General features: G+C 31.0%; 1 protein-coding gene across 15 annotated transcripts in view; it reads right to left on the bottom strand.

Annotated features, from left to right (window-relative positions):
- Positions 1-25,551, bottom strand: part of LOC134719644 (IQ motif and SEC7 domain-containing protein 1-like) — a 92,900-nt gene that overhangs the window by 14,794 nt on the left and 52,555 nt on the right. For 11 of the 15 annotated variants that reach the window (XM_063582643.1, XM_063582629.1, XM_063582681.1 and 8 more), the window contains 4 exons: positions 13,810-15,306; positions 12,696-12,857; positions 3,368-3,449; positions 2,046-2,078 (listed from right to left, as the gene is read on the bottom strand). In XM_063582643.1, the coding sequence (XP_063438713.1) occupies positions 2,046-2,078; positions 3,368-3,449; positions 12,696-12,857; positions 13,810-15,306 (1,774 nt within the window). Of the gene's footprint in view, positions 1-2,045; positions 2,079-3,367; positions 3,450-12,695; positions 12,858-13,809; positions 15,307-16,076; positions 16,212-17,956; positions 18,080-19,543; positions 19,789-23,721; positions 23,939-25,551 lie in introns of those variants that run through there. The other 4 variants (XM_063582669.1, XM_063582637.1, XM_063582696.1 and 1 more) reach the window with 4 other exon arrangements.

Consider the following 25,551-nt stretch of genomic DNA (forward strand, 5'->3'; position numbering starts at 1 on the left):
AAAGTTTTATCCAGAGAAAATGGGAAAAACATTGCCTAATCTATGCATAAAAAACATGAAATCAGGCCATGTGCACACCCATGCAGACATGATACATGCACATTTTTCATATTCAAAACTGTATGAGTTTCATAGATTTTTACCTGGTCTTTCTAAAAATTTATGCTTCAGGCTACGTTCGCCTGCTCCGAAAAGAGCTACAGCGGGTGCAAATAAGTTTTGCACTTTTCACTGCCAAAAAAACAGGATGTTTACAGTTTGTCTCCCCTTAAAACATGTGTATTTAATCTAATTTTTAAAAATTATTTTAATCATTCAACCTGTTTTAATTGAACCTAATTAACTTATTTTTACAATCAAATATAAAAAACATGATACTTTTTTACCAATTATGTTGATAAAAAGGGACTTCCCTTCAAGTCTATTTTTAGTCGGGGAATAACCCCTAGTTTTTTATACGAAACTGTTTATAGCACCCTTATAATGCTACAATCTCAAAGTCATGTAAACATTATAAAGCACTAACTTTTCTACGATTTCAAAGTCATGGAAACATTTTAATGCACTTGTTTTTCTACGATTTCTAAGTCATGAAAATGTTTTAATGCACTTATCTTACGATGACTTGGAAGATAAAAAAATATATTCTGCAAACCCCCACATTTGTGCCTCATTAATTAATGATCTATTAATTAACACCAATAACAGGATTATTTTTGTAGCCTCTACATCAATAGGCACAAACAAATCTGCTCCTTATGAAACCATCATTCGTGACTCGTAGACTAATCTATATTTCATCTAAATCTCTATTTAAGCCCAGAATCAATACAACAGACTTTTTTTGTCCAAATGCTTCAATTACTGCACCAAGGCAGAATGATAATTTGCTGCTAACGATAATATGAATTCAAACTCATCATTTTCTTTCAGATAATTTTGTTGACGTATCTAATTAATTGTTTTACGCATGAAATAATGTTTTGGTTATATTGATCAACACAAATTTATAAATAACATCCTAGATCCTAAAATTCTTTAGAAATATTGCAAAATATTGTGTTCTTGAAAAGCTAGAGGAAGATTTTTTATCATTGCAATGAAATCTGAAGAGTACGCTTTGAAACATGCAAACCATTACAGGTAGAAAATCGTTCCAGGTTTAGCTTTATTTGGTATTGGGTTTTAGACCAATCATTTTACCATGGTAACGGACAAAAACTCAATGTTACGTAATCAAGAAGGTTGTAAAAGTTTTATTTTTCATATAAATTTTTGATGACTAAGTCATGATCAATTCAAACGTGAAAATATGGAATTGTATATGAGGTCTTGGTTATAGTTTTATTGATATAATTCTGCACTGGAAGCTTATTAGGGTTTCCCATTAGCACATTTGTACTATAACAGATGTACTTTAATAGTATTACTTATATATGCATATGTATCCAGAGACCTTCAGTTCACACAATATGAGCCGACTTCCAATCTGTTATATATATTTGTGACCAAACTACATATTATGTGAAAATCAGGCCTCAGATGTATTACCCTCAGAAATTGTCATGTTTGTAAGTTTTTCATACTAATAATCTGAAAAAATTAGAAACTTAACAGACCTATGTATAAAATAAACATTTGAGAATTTGGAGTTTCGTTTTCTAAATATTATATTTTGTAATATCCTGAATCCCTTTGAAGACTTAAGGATTTGCAAGGACACGTCTTTCTCTAATAAAATGTAATAGGAGAAAGGACCCTTCACATCATCAATTAATTCATCTCATGTAACCTTCCTTAATTATAAAGAAGGTCTCTTTCCATCTTTTGAAAAGTATAATATAAGAGTATAACCCTATTATTATCTTGTTTTGAAAGTGTCCATTTTGGTACAAGTTTGACAAATGTTCTACTTTGTGGTTTAAACAAAATATTACAAAGGTTAATCCATATTATTCAAGGTGTGACTGTATTATTTTTTTAAAGTTGTGATTTAACCTGCTGTCACCAATGACTTTACTGCACTAAATATATCCAGGACCTACCTCCATAAGTCGTTCTATCTTTTGAGCTTCTCCCTGAAAGTAAATTTAGAATGTGTTATTGATGCCTTTGATCTTTGTTCTCAGTACTAGCTTTTTTTTCCTGTCCAATCATTGCCATTGTTATCTGTTATTTACACAATGCTGTTTTTTTCTAATTTATCATAAGGGTGTTTTCCGTTTCTTCTGTGATAAAAACTGTTTAAAAAATAATTTTTAAGAAACATCTTTTAAAATTGGTTGCTTCTATCAGGCTTTCAAAAGAGTAACTATAGATAGGTAGTTAATTATCTAAACTACATAGAGCATCAACCTCAGGTTTTCAAGTTTATGGGTTACTCTTTTATCATTCAGTCTGTCTTGCTTTTTGTTTTTTTTGTTTTTTTACGTCTTTCAAAGATACTTTAATGCAATATGCAAATCATGTGGCCCTGAGTCAGACGAAGAGAAAAATAGCTTCAATTTGGAGTTTTTATGCAAGAAAAAAAGTTCTTTAAATATACATAATAAAGAATACCACGACAGAACAAAATCAACAGACTTAATAAGCAGTTTTGTTCTTATTTACATATATACTAATGGGAGTAAAGCCTTTTGATATCATATAAGTCTAGGACCATAAAACAAATTCTGATGACAATGTTCTTCTCTTTTACAGGGAAAAATCTATAAAGTTCTTAATGATTACAACACACAAGAACCTTGCTATATTGAACATATAAATTACTAAAACTCTTATAAAATCAAACATCTATATAAACGTTACCCTCTGGACCAGAGAACTGACCTTATAACAGAAGTGACCTTTAAATTGAGGTTCAAAGTTCATCTTACTACTACAGTGCTTAGGAGAAGAAGGTTTTCATCTGGTATAGAGGAGACCTTTTAAGCAGGTTTGACTGAACACTTTTAGAGTCAATGCTGATTGTATAAAGGTATAATGCATGCAGTCAGGAACCTAATGTTCAGTAGTTGTTGTTTGTTAATGTGGTGCATAAGTGTTTCTTGTTTTTGCCTATTAGACCCTTGCCTGTTTGAATGGTTTTACATTAGTCACTTTTCATACCCTTTATAGGTTACAGTTTGGTGTGAGCCAAGGCTCCGTGTTAAAGGCTGTTCTCTGTCCTGTAATGTTGGTTTTTTTACAAATTGTGTCTTGGATTGAGAGTTGTCTCATTGGCATTCATACCACATCTTCTTATGTCTATGTGAGTGACTAAGCTCAGCATCTTTTTTTCTGTATGGCATTGGATTCTTAGATGTCTAGCAGCAGACAACTTATCTTCTTACTTTTCTGAAGATCTTACTTGAATTTCTAAACTTACAGGCATTCTAAAAAAGGACTGAAACTTCCGCAAGGCCATGTCTATCTGGAGTCCAGCGAGATCTATTTCCTGAGAAAAGTATCTGAAATAAAAAGAGAAATATATAATTAAACCAAAACAGCAACATAGGCTTTAGCTTTTTAAATATTATTCGTGGAAAGTAATAATTCTATTTGTAAACCCTGACAAACATTGGCAGAAATTATTTAAGTTAGCAACTACCCTTTTTAAGCATGATTTTATACTATTTTAATTAATTGCACCTTAGATATTAGCAAAGACTGTCATGTGCAGAAAATAATATTGCAAGTGTTTCTGATTGTAATTAACATTATATGAGGGTTATTATTCACGAACACTGGTACTTAAATTGTTTTACAAAACATGAAAAGTAATCTCAAAGTCTCTCTTGTGCGAGCGTATCTGCACTTGTGTGTGCAATACCCTGGAATGATGCCCAGGGACTTAAGTGGGGTTACATTCATCTTACACTTAGAATACAAAGTGGTTTTACTATAATAAAAAAGATTGATAAATGATGACTGGATGTATACAATCCACTCAGCCTTACATGATTACTATTGATATTTTCTATTTTAATCACCCTTGCAATAGTAAAACCATATTGAATTATTGTGGTGGATTATGATAGCAGATTTAATGCACCCCCTGTTAAATGCATTTAATGTTAATCTCTTTCATTCATAGTGAAATTCTTATCAAAATATTAATGGAAACATGTGTCTGTAAAAACATAAACCATGCCGTAAGGGGTTTTACTGACCAAGAAATCTGATTACGATTTGAACAGTTTAATAATGTAATTATTTGGATGGTTAGGTTTACTTAATACTATGGAAAGCCATATATCTTTTTCCATACATGAACAGAGACTTATAGTTATCTGTACTAGACATCTATTTATTGTATTGCAAAGTCTTCAAATAAAGAAGTCTAAGTATAGGCCAGTACACAACTATTAGGTAGAAGTAATGTTGTTTTCACATACTGGTAATAGGATTACCAAAATCTTTCTAAAATTTTTGCCTTATCAGCATAATTCATACCTAAGTCGTTCAAGGTAGTCAGCATGGTTTTAAGCTGTCCCATATTTTTCTCTCTCATAAATACCCCAGCAATTTAGAAGTTTTTAGAATTTAAAAAGAGTTTCGAACTCTGTCAAGTTTAGTAAAATCTTAATTTTTACCCTTTTTAGAGAAAAAAAATAAGAAAAGAGGGATGCAGCTAGATTTTTTAATGCTACTTCTGTAGATGTCAAAACCCCATCAGAACCTGGATTGAATTCAAATAAGTTTTTTACTTTTCCTATTTTATCCCCAAATGGCTCCACATAAATAAAAAAAAATATAACACTGTTTATGATAACCTGATAGTGTCCTATGGAAATGTATACTTTAATAGCCTTATATCAATTTTGTGACAGCTGGCCTTATTCTGACAAGTCAAAATAATTTACTTTTCAACACTAGTGCAAGGTGATTATTATCCACAATTTAAAAGGTCATTTCATAAATAAAGAGGGTATATTATGTTTCTTTTTATTTTATACTAACTTTACATACACAAAAGTAGACCATCTGATTATGATGTCTTTAATAGCTTTAACATGTAACAATGTTGTCTTTTACAATTCAAAAACTCAAACTATAATAAAGAAACAACAAAATGTACCAAACTCAATAAGGTTTGATGATTTTTATTTTGTTCACTTTCCACCTGAAGCTCTATGCTTATTGGCACAGCCTCTTTAATGAATGTACTAAGATTGTAATTCATGGATTATGTGATTGTTCATTGTTGAAGGCAAAAGAGTGACCAATTGTTACTTATATCCATGTCATTTGAACTCTGGTGCATATTTGTCTCATTGTTAATCATACCACATCTTCTATTTTTATAATTGAGTGTTACTTGCTTAGAGTCAGAGTATGAATGCACTATACCCAATGCTGTGTCAAATATTTAGAAGACTAGATCAAAAGTAAAATTATCAAAACTTCAATGCAATGCTGCTGACACCTTGCATCCTTGATTAGCTAAAAGTGGTTTCAAAAATATTTTCAAAGCTTTATATTATTATCTCTGTATCAATTGACGTCAGAAGTGATCTTTCAAAACATAAATATCCACAGGAATTGAAAGCAAAAAGCATTCCAAGAAATCCAAAATAAAGTAGACTAATTTGAAAATCATCTGTAATTATATAATTGGTGATAAGTAAAACGTTAATCAAATACTGAATATAAAGATATCTTCAACATACTCAGATTTTAAATGTGTCACTGACATCAAAATACAAATATGAGAATGTTTAAGGCATTTCAGTCTTAACACATTCACTTTAAACATTTTTTTATAAGTGGACTGATCTATACATTGGTCTCTCTCAGGATCTGTATTTGATGGCTTTGATAACTAATACACTATTATAGCAAATCAACGAAAAAGAAGAAGGCATTGAAACTATAAATCTTAACTGGAATGGTTGTGATTCAAAATAGTCTAAACTGCATTCATTGTTTTCTGTTATATATAAGCTCAGATATACAAACATCTTTGGATTTTAACCTTTTAAATCAGCATCAATTACCACAGTAAGACATCTTTCAAACATCAAGAACAGATATCCTCCCACTAGGAAACTACTTTCACCATTTTCTTAGAATTACTTAACAACTCCCACTGAACCATGGAAAACCCAGCAGCAAATTATTCTTTCTTTTTACATTCTGAAGTGTGCCCAGTCTCATAACTTCTAATTATTAACATGTTATTAACCTAAACTTCAAAGGTTTTAGTGTTGTTTTATGTTATTCAAAACATTTTTTTGCAGAACTCCTTAAACAACAAGGAATTCCAGTAATGGCATAGTAATATATGTAAGAAATATGCATTTCTGGATAAATCTCTGCAGATGCTGCAACAATGAGATTTAGTGTAGGGTTAAAAGATCAAAGAACAAAAGTACTTTAAGTGTTAGTAGACAGAGAGACAAACAAACAAAATGGTTTCTAATATACTTGTCACTTCTTACCAAGGATAATATATAAGAATGACTCGAAGAATGATTATATACTATAAAACATATAGAAAGTCTATCAATCTACATTTGTGTCTGTTACTTAAAGTAAAATACCATCAACTTCTGATTTTCAGGGCCAACTGACGATAAAACTTGCAGAACTGTATAATGATTGGTTTTTAAGTAAACATCTCAATTCATTGCAAGCTACAGATCTACTTAGTATTAGCAGAATCAATCCCATTGATTCCATCATGAAGATTTGTACCGCCAGAAAATTTAGTAGGATTGATATAAAACACGTAAATCAGTAGTAAATTGGACTCGTGATTTTAGACTCAAACTAATCTTTTACAGATAAATGCTTAAGATGGCGAAGAAAGGATAATAAAATCCAACTAATAAAGAAGAAATCAATGCAATTTCAATCTTGAAATTGGATGCTTCACAAGATTTATACAGGATTCTGTTATTTGTAACGTATAACTAATTTATTAACTTCACTGAAACAGTCTCCATCATTACATTACATAATACTAATTATTCTACCACAAAAGAGAAGCACATGTATGCATGGAACATCTTTCGTTAGTTTTGACGAGTCTAAAAATAGTAGTTGTGTAATTAAAGAGTTATTTATGAACTTTACTCAAAGGTTTTGTATTATTAAAACTCTCCTCCCTTTGTACTTTTTTGTACAAACTATATACATTTCAATCTCATTTAAGAAATATTCTTTGATCCTTCAGAACCAAATAGTTGAATGTTTAATGTCTAGCGGCAAATATAACATGTCTTTTAAAGACTTACTGTACATAGTACTGTTATAAAATGAAACTTTGCAAAACTGCATCATGACCATTGGTTTAGCTTTTTTCTTTTTAATTTGGAAAATCTAAATAAATGTGATGTTGATGTGACAAGTAAACAGATCAGTGAAATTTGCAAAAATTTCCCATGTTTTCAAACTTTATAGCTATGGGGAGACCAAAAAACGTTATGTTGAATTTAAAAATTGTATCTGTTAATCATTAATAAAAAATTATGCAATAAGAATGTTGGTTCAATAATTGATATACTTAAAGCTTGTTGCAAATTAATTTTTCCTATCTCATAGGTTTGAATGGTAAAGTGTTCATTGGACAACTTCCAGTTTATGAAGCTTGATTGTTTTGATATGTTGTAACTTCTCCAACTTGATGAAAAATACATCATTTTGAACTGATTAGCTGATTTATCATATCAGAATAACATTTGCAATGATTCTAAATCAGTGCAAAAATGTATCTTTCCAAACCAACTCTGGAACAGTATATTTCTAATTAAAATTCAAACACCCACAGCCTATTGTCTCAACATTTACTTGGTAAATATATCACTCCCACGTTTGTCCAGAGAGAATAAACCAGACAACGCAAGACCTTTCAGTATTTTATAGGATTAAACATTGGAGCATCATAAAACAGATAATCTGACATATGTCTAGCCAGGGAAATAGATTTCCATCTAAAATATGAAGAGCACTCACACAAGAATACCCTGGTTAACCATATAATAAACAGTTTGAAGCATCATTATCTATCTGATGAGCTTTCCTTTTTTGTTTCTTTAAATACTTTCTTCAAAAATTCAATAAGTCTAAACGATATAACTAGGATGAAAGCAATGTACTTTATCTATAAAACATATTCCAAAGGCACTTTAAACTAGCCTGAAAGTATATTTCTAAGTAAGTGCCAATTTTAGAGGATAAATTACAATCAGGAATTCCAATTTCAAACAATCCAGACCAAGGCTTCCAAAATTTCCTGACGACAGCCGGACATTTTACAAAGAAATATTTTTGATGGTCAATGATCAGCTGGATTCTTAAATGTAACTTGAAGGATGCATAAGCTATATGTGTCTAAGTAATTAGAAGTGTTATATGCAATAAATTATTTATAACTGTTTTGTTGTCTTTATTCTTAAAATGAATAAAATATTTTCCTGGTTTTTGTGTCATTTTTCTGTGTATCGGGAACCAGCATTGCATAAGTCAGCTTCATGCCCAGAAACCTATGTTTGAAAGCAGACAAACCTATGATTATTTTCACATGTTATGTAAATTGTCTGATTATTGTTTGCTTAACAAACAGTATTACTCCAGATGAAAATAAATTGTAAAACAAATCATTCAGTTTTTTTCTGTTGAGTGAATCTATTGGGATGAAGAGCTGAAACATTACAAAACAACTGTAAGAACTTGGAAGAGGGCATGTTGGAACAGAAAAAAATCTGCCTTCTTATGTGGGCAACCTATGATCCTTTGTAGGACTAACAGCAATTGTTCTTTGATGTGAAAAGAGCAAGCCGATACTCTCCTTACAATGGCTTATTAGATTTAACCTTCCTTTAACGGAAATTTGGATCCTCAAGTTAATGTACTTTTCAGTATAAAACCATTAACAAGAACATTAAACAGTGATACTGTATTAAAATTGATGTTTAAATTATTACTTTAAATTAATTGGGTTTTTGTTTCAATGAGTGAAAGAAGCAAGCAGTAAATTTTGCATTAACATTTTCTATTCTGTTCATCTTAGTTTTGGAATTAATATTATAATGACAACTAATTCTGTGTCACTGCCTCCAGGAAGTTGACAGTGTCCAGTCATTCTGTTGTAATTGGCATAAAGGAATATAATTCACATTGGAGATCTGAGTGACTCAGCAAAGATGAGTTTACACAGAGAAAACTGTTAAGAACAAAGACGCTACAGAATTTTTTTTTGAAGTTTTTAAAAATATAAACAACTATTGAATGTGCATGAATATTGATACATACTGTACTTTAGTAAGAATGAAATTTGATCAAGAAAATCTGTTTAAAGAGAAATATGTTAATGAGACCTAAACAGACAATGAAATGATAAGTCAACTTTCCACAGTACCAAACCTGCCAGAAAAATACCCTCAAAGGGTCAGTTGCAAGGAAATGGTCCATACTATATCACGTTTCATGGGGAAAGCATCCTGCATGCAGTTTTGAATAAGTAAACAACAAGAAAACCAAATATGAAGCTGAACCAACAATAAGATGCGTCTATGGAGCTTTAGTAGAACAAAAACATCTAATTATAGTCCAAGTAAAATTTGTAAAGAATTACATTCGGCAAAAACAAAATCGACAGAATAAAATACAATGCCTGATACCTGGTTACCTTTGCTACCTCATAAAACACTTGTTAATGATTAAAATTTCATAATTTCCTCAAATATTGATCACATGCCATTGTGTATAATAAAAGCTTTACAATTTTAAATGAAATCCTTGTTTTATTGATCCATCTATATCATAATACCATCATGAAAGTGTGTGATTTTTCTGTAATGAGCTTTCTGACAATAATTTTATTTGTATCTGCCTCCAGGAAGAGATCTATTGGAAATAAAGTGTTAAAAGTTTTAATACCTTGGGATTTTTATCACAAAATCCTTACATCTGGGATTTGCACGTTTTAAGTTAGATCAATGCCTTTTTCTGTCTTTGTTTGGAATCCCGGAACTTCCTTCTGTTTCTGTAAGCTTCCAACTTATAGTTCTTACAAATTAAATCCTTAACATGCTATTAGGGGTTTAGAGTGAAAACAAAGTCTACATTTGTGCGGCTTTTATTTTCCCTTTTCTTTTATTAACATTCCCACAATATAAGTTAACTTTTCCAAGCCTTATCTAAAGCTAGACAAACCCCTACTGATACACTTTGCAATACAATAAAAGTAAATTTATAAAACAACAACTGAAGACAGACTGTATACAAAAAAAAATTAAATTGTTATCACAAATCAAAAAGACAGAGCTTTAAATACATGTAGATGTCTGTTTCCTTCAATACCAATGCAACACTTTCAGTTACTTACTTTTGACTGAAAGGAGAGCTGAGATCAACAAAAATTAAAAGCAACATGAAAAAGTCTGGACTCTGCCATTTAATCTAAGCTCTTGTATCAGAGATATGAAATTTGAGTACTTGAATCTAAGCTTTTGCATCTGACATATAAAATTGAGTTGTTGCATGACAAGTGTCAATATCATTACCATAAATCTCACTAGGCTCTTTAATCAAACCAAAGAAAAAAAGTTATAAATACATAAAATTTCGCCCTAATGAGGGGATGTCTTTAAAACTAACAAACAGAAATCACTAATGAAGCCATATTTATATGTAACTAACAAATAACAGCAAGATGACATGCCACTCTTCAAATTCCATCCATTAGCAGAAAAAACTAATGTCATTTTAATCAACTCATTCAAATATTAATGGCATAGTTCTCAGAAAAACTTGAATTCTCAAGTGTCTTCCATTTGTATCTGAAACATTCCGAAAGCAATAAACGAAAGAATCAACTTGTTTCAGAAGTGCCATTATACCAGTACAATAGCTTTTTTCACAACTTTTTTAATGTTGGCAAATGAGTTGTTAGAAGGGTTTTTACAGATTTTGATGTATTTTCACTGTCAAGAGTACAGCTTTTTTGTCATTTTTATGTTCAAAATTTTGTTAGACATCTGTAATTTAAAAAGATACTGATGAATCATTCACAAATTACCATATAAAATTTTGGCAGAGAATATTTAATGTTTATTAGACCTTTTGATATGCTTGTTAAAAACTGCTCCAGCAATGGAAGCCAGCTTATGCAAACACTGCTGTTACGCCTGCTGGTTGATCAAACAACAATTTGAATGTTTTTATTTAAGGTTGCCCTATAATGAGTCCAAACAGATACATGTTTTTACTTAAGGTTGTGTGTTGTAATGAGCCCTAATACTCCAATTCTCTGACACCTAACCTTTAATTATTTATTGCCAATTTACAAGGGTATGATCAGGGACAAGTACAATAAACCAGGAACATTTATTATTGCCTTTGAGTGATACCATTTAGTCAGGAATTCCAAATACCAGTAAAAGATCCATTACTTATGCAAACTTATAATCGACATTTAATGAAATGGGGTAGATATACCTGATACGACCATATAACTATGGAGTTATTATGTAATTTAGAAATGACTGTGTATGCTTCAATTAATCCTAGGCTCGTCCTTATCTAGATGACTTATTCAATGAACTGGACCTGAGGGATATGTAGACCAGATCAAACAAGTCTTTGTTTATTATTTATAAGTAAACATTTCCCTATACATCTGAAGGACCTAATGATTTATTTCATCTCTCAGATGTATGTTATTCTACAAACTGAATAAGTAATAACATTATACAAATGTTATATAGTTTCATCATTAGTACTCCCAAAACTAATATAGACTACTTAAGGGTGATCAAATATTGAACTGTACAAGGGCAAGTCCTGCTAGGTTATTAGAAGTGGAAAGCCAAAACAAAAACATTGGGAAATAATGATAAATGGCAGAAAATTTGTGTTTATTGAACCTTTTTTTTTTCCAATTTTGACCATCTAGTTCCCTTTTTGGGTTATTTTTTCTCAAATACTTTTCTTTAAAAGTCCTTTAAAGATAAGCCACTGGAGTATATCAAAATTTTTTTTATATAGAAAATGAAATCTTTGAATTTGGTACATAAAACCCGTTTCTTAAGTTTATAAACACCTTTCTTTGACCTTCAAATTCTATACACAACTGCCTACACGTTCAATAAACAATAAATACATGACATATGTCACCACAGACTTTTTTATATCGGAAAAATCTAAATATAAGCTTCTTGTTGTGTGTAACATCTGAGACAATTTATGTTCAATATATCTCTGTTTTTGTGACGGGAAATTAAATCGTAAAAATGAAAATATTCAAGTACATGTACAAAAGCACGTAGAAGGAACATTCATATGCAAATATCATTTCTTTAGTACGTCACCAGAAATATTAATTTATGAAAATAAGAATTGTCTTTGACATAGGAGAGTATGAAAAGCTTATGTCATAAAAGTCACCACTTCTGTAAGTTCTTATACTGTTTGTTCATTAAATAACCAGGAGACAGGAGTCTAAACAAGATTTAAAGGAGTCCAACTTCAAAAGGTAGTCTGTCATATGTCTGGCTCCACTTAGTTTATTTCTCTTATTCATTTCTAGTGTTCATGTGTTTGAACATCAAAGTCTTAACTTAACTTAGACTCAATACAAGTTGAAAGACACTAACAACAAAACCACCAAAATACAGCATCTACAAAGAATTCAGGCTGACTGCTTAAGGCCTCTTGCTTAACCTGTGGAATTTACATAAAAGCAATATGTAGATTTGGTAAACACTTACTCTAAGACTGCCATATTGAATTCATTCTGTATGTTTCCTAAGTACTCTCCTATCATCTGTTTACTAAGTCCTTTCCGTGAGATGAGGAATTTTGCTACTGCATGGGGGTTTTCTTCTACAAATCCACACTCACATAAAAATTCTATTCCTTTTTCTGGTTTCCTGGGGAAGAATACAACTTCATATTAAAATGTAAATGCAACAAAAACTATATTTCAAAATTAAACATTCTGCAAAGGGGTTTAAATTTTATGATTACATTGTAGTCTCTATTTTGTCATTGAATGCAGTCTTTTGTGTTTGTGTTTGGTTTTTTTGTTTTCTGTTTAGTAAAAAATTAGGCTTCCAGTTTTACTCAATTGATTTGTTTTACATTTTGTTATGTTGTGACCTTGATTATACTGTATGGGTCTTGTCACTTTGGTTCATTGTTGAAGGCTGTACTGTACAGTGACCTATAGTTGCTTGCATTTGGACTTTGATGGATAATTGTCTTATGGCCCACTGAAGCACTCCTTTTAAATATAGTTCATTTAATAGCAAGAAGTACATTGGCAACTTTATTAAGTTAGAAATTTGTATATATAATTGCAAACATATCTTTTAACTCCATCTTAAACTTGATGCATTTTCACCCAAATCACATGACTTGATGACTTCGAATGACCTACATTGTTTCTAGAAGAAAGACATGGCCCTGACTTGTACTTTTGACTGTTATCAAAGCTATCAACAGGAAAGGAATGATTACGTAAAGGAAGGGATGTGGTGTGAGAATAAGAATGCTTCACAAGTGATTTCTGATGACTAATAAGGAACTATATTTGATATTACATGTCATTATTATAAACTAAAACGTAATATATATATATATAATTATAAACAAAAGTCCCTCATTGAAGTTTTCATTCAAATTACAACCACACTTGGAGCTGTAATTAAAACTAAATAAATATTTCCTTATGGGGTATCATGACATGACGCTGCAATGAAACTATGGGTTATTAATAGACATTATCAAGAAGTGTGGCAGCGCTTGTAAGAGATCAAGTATTTTTTTAAGGGGGGGGGGGGGGGGGGGGGGGTATATTCTTGAATATTCTTCAAAACTTACTTGTTAAATAAGTTCATTCCAATTCTGTAGGTACGTTTTCTGACTTTGTCTGCAGATTTTGGAACAGAATGATGGTGATCAGGCGTTACACTAAGTCGTGATCGTCTCTGATAATGTAGACTACTTTCACTATTTAAACTAACATTTTCACCGTTAACATTTTCTGAACTTGGAGAACTAGAACAGTTACCATCAAATGAACCTTCACTTGTCTCTGAAATATTGCTCATACGTTTTTCTACAGGTTTAACTTGTATACTACCATTCATAGCACTTTTTCGTTTCCAAACCGGTGAAGCCTCAGGAGCTCTTATCGGGACTTGAGGAGGTTTCTTAGAAATCACCTCAGCTATTTGTTTATTCCTTAATTTAACTTCCTGATTCATATAAAATCTTAAAGTCTGATCTGCCATTTGTTTTTGTTCTGGTGTTCGTATATTTTCTAACGAAGAACTATCGGTTTCTCCCTTAATTTGTAAATCCCCTTGACTCCCACATGATCCTGAGTCCGAGTAATTAGTCCTAAAGTTTTCATAAGAAGCACTTTTATTACTTTCTAAAGTGTCCGTACTTGCATTTGAAAATAATGATGATGCAGAAGGTTTATGAGTATATGTGTGATTCGTAATTTCATTTTGACTATCACTGTTAATACTGTCACTATTAAAGCTGTCAACTAAAATTTCAGTCTCTCGACTATCTAACAGAGTTTCAAAATTAAGACTAGGTAAATCAACTGCATTTTCGGTTGGTCCATGTGATGAATCGGTAGCACTACTTTGGTTCATTTCAGGATAAGAATTCCTATTATTGTTCGCCTCATCAACAGTTTTGTTAAAATTTTGATTTTCAGGAATGTCGCTTAAATCCACCTCTTTACAACGCTCTAGCTTTTTCCTTTCAAATTTTGAAAGTTTTGTCCGTAATGAAGAATCGATTTTCATATTTTGATCCAAAGACATCTGAGGTCGAAGTCTAGATTCTCCACTCTTATTTTGATAACCGTCACTATTATTGTGTCCTTCCACGTTATTTTGCACTAGTAGGGCACCCATTGTATTAACATTATCTGAAATTCTGTCAGTCCAAACTGTGTTACTGCGACCTAATTCAGACAATCTTTTTGATAATCTCCTTTCACCAGCTGAATGACGTAATTTTTCAAAGTTTCTGTTCATGCAGTGCTGTCTAAATGCTTGTTGAATAGTTTTCGCAGCACGGCGAGATCTGAGTGAACCTCCATATTTTCTCTCTAGCATTTCCAATTGTTTTTCTTTTAAATCTTCAGACAGTTCATAAGAAACGGAATGAGAACGGGAACGTTTCACATCCTCTTCATTGGCTCTGAATGAGCGCTGTCTCTGAGCTCTGTTACCATGTGTACTAGTTTGATGAACAAGTTTACTACTTCTTGGAGACTCCAATGGTGATCCCCCGACTGATCGTGACCTTGATTTATTTCTCAGTAAATCGTCTCCCGTTTTAGCTCCCGACACACTGCAAAATAGAAATAAAACATATAAGAATAATCCAACACAATAATTGATTTCTCGATTAAATAACACAAATCTGAATAGAAACCTTCATGTACCTGGATTGAATCAATAATCATATCAACAAATGTAAGAATCAATTCATTAATTACATTCAGAGCAGATATTAATAACTTAATATCAAAAATCATACACCTTGCTGGAAACAGCTTTTTTTCTGTCAAAACAACTGGTACAAAAGAGACCTTATTGACTAGCAGATGGTTTGAACAACAAGACAGTGGATAATAGAACTCTTGTTTAATCACACAGAAAATAAATCTACCAAAGAAGTTTAATTAGCCATGTCCTCCAACCGTGAACAGACAAGCACAAAATAACAAAAATCTTGGTAATTTTAATTAACAAACTTCTGTAAGACATATACAGCAGTGTCAAACTCATAACAACAATTCTTTCCAGATGTTTTAATTTTCCAATAACTGTTTTTCTATGATGACACTCATGCTGTTTCCAAAACATATGTTTTCGTAAGACATCAAAACATAATGGAGTTTCTTTATACCAGATTAACATGATTCATTACATCATCATTTTTGCATCAAACTTTTCTTCTTGCAGATGAAAATTCAAAACAATATTGCCTTAATTGGCAATTTACACATTTTTTTCAAAGACAAAGTGAGTCATGAAGATCACAAAGTAGTCAGTTTGTCTAAAATATAAAACTCCAGAAATCCTTCAATAAAAGATAATTAATTAACATCAAATTACCCATGTATAACATTCACCAGGCAGAAATTGATTTCAAGCTGTTTTTAATTTCAAGGAAATTTATATAAGAATACACACTTCAAAGTTCATGGGTCAAATTGACAAAATAGCATATGACTTCATCATGCTCTTATCTTCAATAGAAGGAAGGAAACATCTAGAGAAGAACAATGAACCTTATTAAAATTTGACCTTGAAGAAAAGTCAATTGCATGTTGGGAACTGATAAACATTTAAGTTCCTGTTTATAAAATATATAAGAGGCTAAAGATTTATGGAGGTGAAAAGATAACATGTGGAGTGTTGAAATACTCAAATAAATCTAGACACAAAGTTTATCCTATAACATTTTCTGAAGCTTCACTTCTGTTTAAATGACAGTCTACGTCTAGATCAGCATTTTCAACTCAAATGTTAAGTACGGAAAACACTCAGCAAGTCTATAACATAACCAGTGATTGACCTTTGAAGCCAGGTGTCTTGAGATAAAATTATCAAAAAAAGTCAGGCAAAGGCATTTAAAAAGAAAACATTCTGTAAAATGGTCAAATTTAAAAGTGCTATAAAAACTCTTTTAACAAAAACAAAAAGATTTTGTATACCTCCCAATCCCATCCCTTTTTCCAAACCCAGGTGAAGCCTCTGACATGTCTGGTGTACAAGGACTTTCTAAGGTTTCTAAGAAAACACCCCAGTATTTTTTTCTATTCTGCAATTTTACTTTACTTCCTGATTCATATCAGACCAAACTCACCAAACACAATATCAAACATCTATTTTCTGATCAAATAAACCCAGTATATGAAACCTCTTTAATTTCAAACTTCATAAAATAAATAAGTTGCATCATCTTAAACCAAATATTATTGTTGAGCACAGGAATAATTACAGGTGAAGAGATTGAAATCTACTTTTAAGAAATTATTTATCATTATCACCTGGCTTTTTCATTATCTTGTCTTCAAGGTTCCATTTTCCTACCAGCATGTGTTAAAACTTTAAAAGCTTGATACATCTTATGTAATTGCCTGAACAAATTATCTTGTAATTAAAGCAGTTTCCTCTCAGGCAAATGACTTATGTTTTCAAGTATCACAGCAAATTATACCATTCTGCATCAGCGCCAGAAGTGAGAAAAATGTCATCTTCAATGCATTGTTACAGAAGTAGCCAAAAACATTTTTTTCTTGTTTCAATTAAATCAAATTTATGTAAAAGACATGTTTTCTTTATTTGTAAATCAATTAAATGCTTGCTTTATCTCAATTCTTTTTCTAGAAACAGACAATTAAGTGAATTATATCTGACACTTTACAGACAAAGCTATCAGCATGTTGCTCCAGCTAACAAAGCTCTTAACAACCAGCACCCATCCATATTTTTGTCTTGAAATCTTAACATCTGTAAACTTTCCCTACTTTTATCACAAGACTTGTTTATTTTTATGCAACAGATGTGTATTCCCAAAAATCCCCAATCTATTTGTAAATTGGGGATCACAAAGATTACATTATATACATGCAAGTAGATCAATGCTGCATTTAACATTTCATGCATTTGTAGCAGGAATTTGTAAGGATATGAAATAAGTCCGGTCCCCTTCCATTGTGCAGTGTAATCTTGCAAAGATATTCATGTCACAATTTCTTAGGTATTCTTTCTACTGAACTGATCTTTAATAGCTTTCTATACCTCCAACTTAAATTACTTCATCAATTTAATGAAATTTTTAAAGAAAACTTACTTACTTTTAAAAGTGGAGATGAAAATCAAAACTTCTATTATCCTTAGGATTCTTACTACCAAAAATATCTACAACAGCCTTTAATAATAGCCAATTGCCTTTTAAATAAAATGATTTTTTTTTTTAAATTACTTACATTTAAAAGTGAAGATGAAAATCAAAACTTGATATCCTTTTAAAATCCACAAAAATAATAACACAGCCTAGACCAATTATATTGTTGTTATTTAACTCACATTGGTAAACAGACTAATTTTCTCTTCTTATTTTATAATGTTTACCTGTCTGAAGAGATTGCTATCATATCTACACCTGTAATCTACCTGGGGTATAAACTGCCCTATTATCAACATTTTCATAATTACTGATAAAATAATAATGAGCTTATTCATATCTATAATTTATAATCTAGAGGGACTGTAAATAACTCTCTATAAAAGGCAGATTATTGTCAACATTTAACTGCAAGGTAAATTTACCATTAATAATTGCGCAATTATGCAAAGTATACAAATGCTTTGCTCAGTAAACATAAATGTGAAAGAAAATGACAATTCAGCATAAAATGATTATTTATAAGAAAAAAGTAATAAAAGAATCATAAAAATGTCTCATTAATTGCCAAAAAAGTATAAAACTGTATGTAAAAACTGAAGATTTGATAAATATACTCATTTATCATGTCTAGTTCATATCTGACCAAAAAATAAATAATAATATTAATAGTTGGTAAATAAAAAAATTCTGATAAAAATCCCATTGATCATATTTTTATTCAATGAATAATATAAACAGCTGAATGTACAGATACATTATTTATATTTTAAAAAACTTTTTTTACAAGTCCAAAGGGACTTGCATTTTTTGCATTCTCATCGCCATTGTCCATGACTTTAATGAATCATGTATAAATTCATAGTTGCCAGAAACTAATGCTAAATTCTTACCCAATTCAACGTATAATGTCCATACAATTTTCCCCTAATTTAAGTCTGTCCAGTCAGTTGACCAACTTCAAACTTTTTATATTAAAATCTATAAATCATATTTCATCATTTTTAAAAATTACATCCCAACTTGCATCATGCTATAATCCACAACACGTTTACATTGAACAACATGAAAGTGAAGCCAAACATGACCATCAGAACATGTGTCACTTAATTCTACAGCATCTTGTGTCACAGAATCCTTTGTAATCACAGGAGATTAATCAATAATCGTTTTATGTTTTTATTAATCAAACTTTCATCCAGCCCCTTTTCAATCCACTTTTAAGACTTCAATTGAAGCATCTTTAGAACAAAAACATAAAAATATTTGTTCCTGGTATATTAAAACTATTACATGCAAGGCACAAGATCTGAGGAGCATGGTTCCCTGTCACACTTGAGAAAACATCCCATTCAACAACAAAGACCTGACAGCCAGGCGCCACAATTACTGATGGAAATTAACATAAATAATTGATTTCAATTTATTCAGTTAAACTGCAATTTATTCATGTAAACAATGGACCATCATATTTTAACTAGACTTTCATAGCTAAACTGACAGTCATGAAGAACAACTGCAGCTGCAACATACAATGCATATCAAGACCTATTAGTACTCCTGATCCCATTCAAATGTGAGAACTTAAAAAATACACGAAGCACATACTTCAGTAAAAATATAATGGTATAAATTTAAATTTTAATGGTGCAAGACTCTTTTCACTTACTTGTTTAAAATAAATCCCCCATATAAATCTCTACATAACCTTGGATGGCAATACTCCAAAGTTTCTTTACCATCTGATACATGGTAACATGTTTGTGAACCGAAGGACCGTGAATCTTCAACAACAAACCTATGTACACCTGGTGACCCAATATTAATTAGGAATAGGTGAAAGACAAATAAACACATTAATACTCTGTAAATAAAGTCAGAAGGGATTAAATATCCCATAAATTATATCACCAAAATCATGGTAATCCCACCTAATATGTGAGCAATACTTGAGATTCGAACCTTTAAAAAAGTCGGATAATTTAACAGCACACATTGTGATTTTCTCTTCCCTAAGTATAACAATTTACTCCTCTTTTTTTATTCATAAATAGATAGACAAAAAAAATCATCATTTAAAAACTGATTTCATTGCCCTGATTTTTTTTTAGGAATTATTAAATCTTAAAATTTGAACTACATCAGGTATTCAGTAACACACATGAGAATCTAGTGTCATGAGGTCTGTAACTGAACCTGTTTGTAGTCTGGACAATAGGGAACCTCACTGGTCATTCATTGAGTTTAAACTTCCTTTACAAAACTCCCCATGTTTTTTACAAGTGAATGCACTATCAACATGTCCATAGTTGAAGGCTATTCTAAGCTGAATAGTTTCTCAAAGGCAATCATTGACACCTCTTGTATTTTGCTTTCAATTCGAGGACAGACACAAGAACTTTTTTCTCCTGCTAAAAACAAACTCTCTCGGTAATCCACATCATATTCACCCAAGTCTAAGAGTATAACTTAATGAAGGGGTAAACCACTGGGCTACCATACTATTTTCACTTTTTTATAGAGGTAAACATTCACAGGTGTGAAATTGTAAATAGTTCTTCTTAATGTGCTTGACAAGGTTAAAGTCTTTGCACCTGTAGTTCAAACAAAATCTTACCTACTTCAACCTACCACAAAGAACCTTTTAAATATACATTTAATATAAACTTGGTAATTATAGTCATAATTCTGAATTATTTATATCAAATGTTCATATTTCTTATTCAAATCACCCTTCCCCTGTTGAGAATAAAATTTTGACAGTTCAAAAAGGCTACAATTATAAATTTGAATTTCCATTGTGTTTTTCACAAGAATTAATAAAACACCTACACCCAAGAAAACAGGATGGAGAATGGACACAATTAGTGTTTCACAAACTTAGTAAAACATCTTATACACTTGCAAAAGAAAAACATTGAAGTAAAATACTATATGATATATTTCTATGGTTTTATCATTTAATTTCAGGTGGTATATGCAATTATCAAACATTTAACATAAATGAACTGAAACAACCACAAAAACCAAGGAAATACTAAATAACATGTAATATCAGCCAGAAAACATGAGTTCTGAGACATGTAGGTCTGAATGAACTATCAAATGGAGACAGAAAGCTTGTTACCTTTATTATATCACAAATACCATAGTGGAATATGATAGATATTACCACTGATAACATTTGTCATCGAAAATAATCATTTTTGTAATTAAAACACTCTGTAACAGCTGAACATTGCAATAATGTTTTATCCAAAACAAATAAAATATAGGAAATATTATATTTGACAACTTTTGTTGATGATATTAATTACTTGTAACTTATCATAAATCATTTAAGGTATCGAAATCAAACATGTTGCTTTCAAGGTTGCAGTATTATGAAAGACATTATCTCCCCTTGCTGTTTCTCTAATTCCAGAAATATTTATATTTGTATGTTAATTCATTTCTTAAAGAAGTTTGCTACTCAGTTTCAAAATAACCAGCTTTTCATAACACTAGTATAAATTGATAGGGAATTATCAAATGGATATAACTAGAGAATTCTGAAAATCTGACATAACTTCCAAAACATGACAAGCGAACATCCTTAAAGTCAAACATGCTTTTAAAACATAACACATTTGGACAGACAAATGACCTACCTAAAACTAAACTTGCCTTTTGGAAATAAGGTGAAAACATAGATTTAAATCAATGCAACCATAATGTATTTTCAAAATTAAATATCTTTTTTAGTAAAACTTTAAAAATCATAAGATCGTCCTACAGTAATATTGCAGCAAAATTTTTGCCAGATCCAACAGGAAATATTATATGGCTGTGCAATGGATGATTTTACATATTGTGAAAAAAACAGATAGTTATGTCCCTCCTCCTTTGTTTAATGTCCAAGAGACTGATGCCAAAGATAAATAGCTTCCCCGATGCAAAATTGATCTGTATGCTTTATGTATTGTTACAAGAGCTATAATGAATGAACTGAAATCAATCAAACCTCCATATTGTGGTAGAAATGATGATAAATTCATCATAATTATCAATGGAATTTATATTGGTTTCTATGGCAACTATATTCAATATTAAATCTCCAAAGGTGCTAATACTATTATGGAACATCTGCTAATAAATTCTAAATAAAATGATGGGTGCTAATAAATTGATTTCAAAATATAATAAACTACTCCTTAATTCATTTCCTGCAATGCAACAAGAGGCTGAACGAGTCAAGTTAGAAAGGGAAAAAAATGTTGAGTCCTAATCCCAACTGCTATTGCTTATTGTTAAAGGCCATAACATGACCTAAAGTTGTTTACATGTGCACCAATGTCATTTAGACTCTGAAGGATGATTCTCTCATTGGCAATCATATCACATCTTGAAAATAATAATAATAAAGGATTTGTTCTTAATATGTCAATCTACATGTATCACCAACTGAGTTATTATTTGAATCATGAAAAAAGTGTTCTTTTTTAACTTACTTTCTCACTTCAATTTAACTTCAATTTTCCATTTAAGCTGACAAAACACAAAAAACTTTGATTGGTATCTACTTTTTCGTTCCTTTATAAGCAGTTATTATACCCATGATAAAGAATCATTTGTTTCCATCATGTAGGAACTTATCGAATAGTTTTTTCAGCATTTAAAACATATTCATACAAATACATAACTTAAACATACCTGAATAAAATATCTCAACATGAAATCCAACCTTTCACTAAACAAATACTCAAACATTTTACTTTGCAATTATGAACAATAATTTCAAATTTTTAAATCCAAACTCTGTGTCAATTTTATGCAATCTTAGCTTAATGATATCCCTTTAACTGACAAAAGTTTTAAAAAAAATCCTCCTTAGCCTAGATTTTTCATTTTATAAAGTATTTGAAAAGTATTTTTGTTTGTGTTCCCTGATCAACCTATTGCATGTTTAATGTCTTAATCAAGTCAAAATATATATGTTCATATGTCACACAGGTGTAAATGACACTTGACAAGATTTTTTATTTATGTTGTGGATTTCAAATAATCTTCACCAATCCATGTAAGTGTATCCACATCCAGTGACCAGAGATTACGTCCCCTTACATTTAAACAATCTTTAAAACTATCGAGTTTATTTTTTGTTAAATCCAGCTTACATTTTTCTCTGTCCAGCATGACCTGAGATAACGTCCTAGTAACATTTAAACAATCGTTAAAACTCTAGAGTTCATTTTTTGATAATTCCAGCTTATGTTTTTTTCCAGTCCAACATGACCTATAACATTGATGATTTAACTGTCATTCATAATCACACGATCAGTGGCAAATATGTCACTCATCTGAGTATCTTAGATGACAAATCAAAAATGTTAAATATTTTATTCAACTTTAATGGGGCAAAAAATGTCTTCACAAATCTTGAACCACATCATCTCAGTTTTATCAATCTTGTCATAAAGTGTCAAAACATATAGACCTCCCAATATAACACTTTATCAGGGACAATAATCTTCTTGACGGTCACCCGTTGACAGATGTTATTATTGTTGAGATACAAAATTGTAGCTGCATTGTGCACGAATACACAAATGCAGAACATTGTCAGCTAGATCTATAAAATTATATGTTTTTATCCCAAAGGATCTTTTATGGACAATTATGTATTGAAAAAAATGTCTTCGTTTTAAATCATCACACTTATGAACATACCCATTTACTTATAACATACAGGACCACCATGAAAATCAAATTTTTAATCCTCAACTTTATCAGTTGTAAAATCAAATTTTTAATCCTCAACTTTATCCTTTATCATATGTAACATCTAAATAGCATTAATTAGCTTACCTGATGAAGTTAACTATCTCATTGTATAACTCCATTTAATCTGTATCATTAAAATCCCCCTATTATTATCTCCAAATGTCAAAGATGTCAAAAACTATTTCAACTTGATGTGACAGTCCTGTCTCAGCAATACACAGACTTCAAACCCTAAGTTCCTTGTTGTTCATGACAATGCATGCAGAGGGTAATTAACGGAAACACCTGATCAGTCACCTGAATGAGGATGACATCTTTTAACCTTTAAAGGTTTCAAAACATGTTTTCCTCATCACCGTTTCACAAGTGTACCTCACCAAAATAATTATACATGAGCAGTCACATCTACTTTGCGTGTACATGTATATCTCATAAGTATAAAATACTTAAGTTAATTTTTTTTCAACGTAAAAGTTTACCATAAGTGTGCATCTTAATGCAGTATAATAGTTATATGTCAACATATGAAGTATTTGGCAGGATTTACTAAAAATTCAAAAAAAAAAATGGTGCAAGGGAAATCTAAACTAAAATTACACAATTTTCCAAGGCATAACCACAAAATACTCACTGGTAAAATCTTACCTTCTATATTATTTTAGTATGTCAAATCCCAAATAAGATCATTTATCAAATACATATATTCTCATCTACACTAAATAATATTATCAGGTGGTATGGTCTGACAAAATGTTTCATTGTTTCTATTTGTCCGATTAAATCCAATCTACTTTAAATTCCAAGTTTAACCATAGAATTCTTTACCCATATAAAACCAGTAAATCAGATTTGAAGCAAACTGCATTAAGTCAATTATCCGACTACAATTAGAGCCAAGAGGATTAGATTTGTCCCTATTCCCCAATGGTAAATATACTTAGGATTAGATTTGTCCTGTATTCCTGTGGTAAATTAATCGTACAGTCTACTGTCTGTGATGCCAGCACCCTACTGTTGTTTACAAGTGTCTGGTCAAGTGTTATAGTCCAGTCACACCAACCTTTTAAGGTTATTTATCTAAAATTACTATAGTCAGATATGATCCATGGTGAATGGACACAAAATTAAATACATTATATATCCTTCAAAATTTTGCCTGTTTTAAAAAAATTTGAAGGTATCCTGGGTTCACTTCAAAAAGACCAAACTGTATTTGACTGTTAATTTGTTATCAGTCATTTGTAATTGTAGTGAGTTTAACTTTTAATCCTCAGTCATGCCATTATAATATACGTAAACAAAAATTTCCTTATGAAATCCACAGACCATCACAGATATAGATAGAATTATCAAACTCAGTACTTTTTTCCCAGTTCTCTCCTGTCCAGTATTAGTTACTGTTCCATACAAAAATGTAAATATTGGCTCCACTGAGACACCATGTACCACCCTCTGCCAAACCTAAACACAATATACCCTAATCTATTTCCTAGTTAAATGTTAGATTAGAGCTAATTGGTGGTTGTAAACCTTGACTGGTACCAGTTTTCTTCATGACTCCAGGGTGTGATTGATGGATCAAAGGACCAGAAAACATGCCAAATATACCTGGGGACATGCTTCTTTTGATTGATTTTGCAGATTAAGGTGTTTACAAAACAGGTCAATATTTTAAATATAAATCACCTGGCTATGATTTTGTACCTTTACAAGCCATAAAACTGCCAGCTATTTCATTCAAAAATAAGTCTAGCAAAAAATGTCACCAAGAAGTCTGAAAATTAACAGATGTCCAACTTACTGAGGTTTTTTTTGTTTAAGCTGTAAAGAGCTCAATTGTATAAATGAAAATGCAAAAATGTTACGATTTCCCCTCCAGTATATGATTTTTGGTGTTTTAATGCCACTTTTAAG

This window comes from Mytilus trossulus, chromosome 1, assembly GCF_036588685.1.
Source record: "Mytilus trossulus isolate FHL-02 chromosome 1, PNRI_Mtr1.1.1.hap1, whole genome shotgun sequence".
Lineage (NCBI taxonomy): Eukaryota > Metazoa > Mollusca > Bivalvia > Mytilida > Mytilidae > Mytilus > Mytilus trossulus.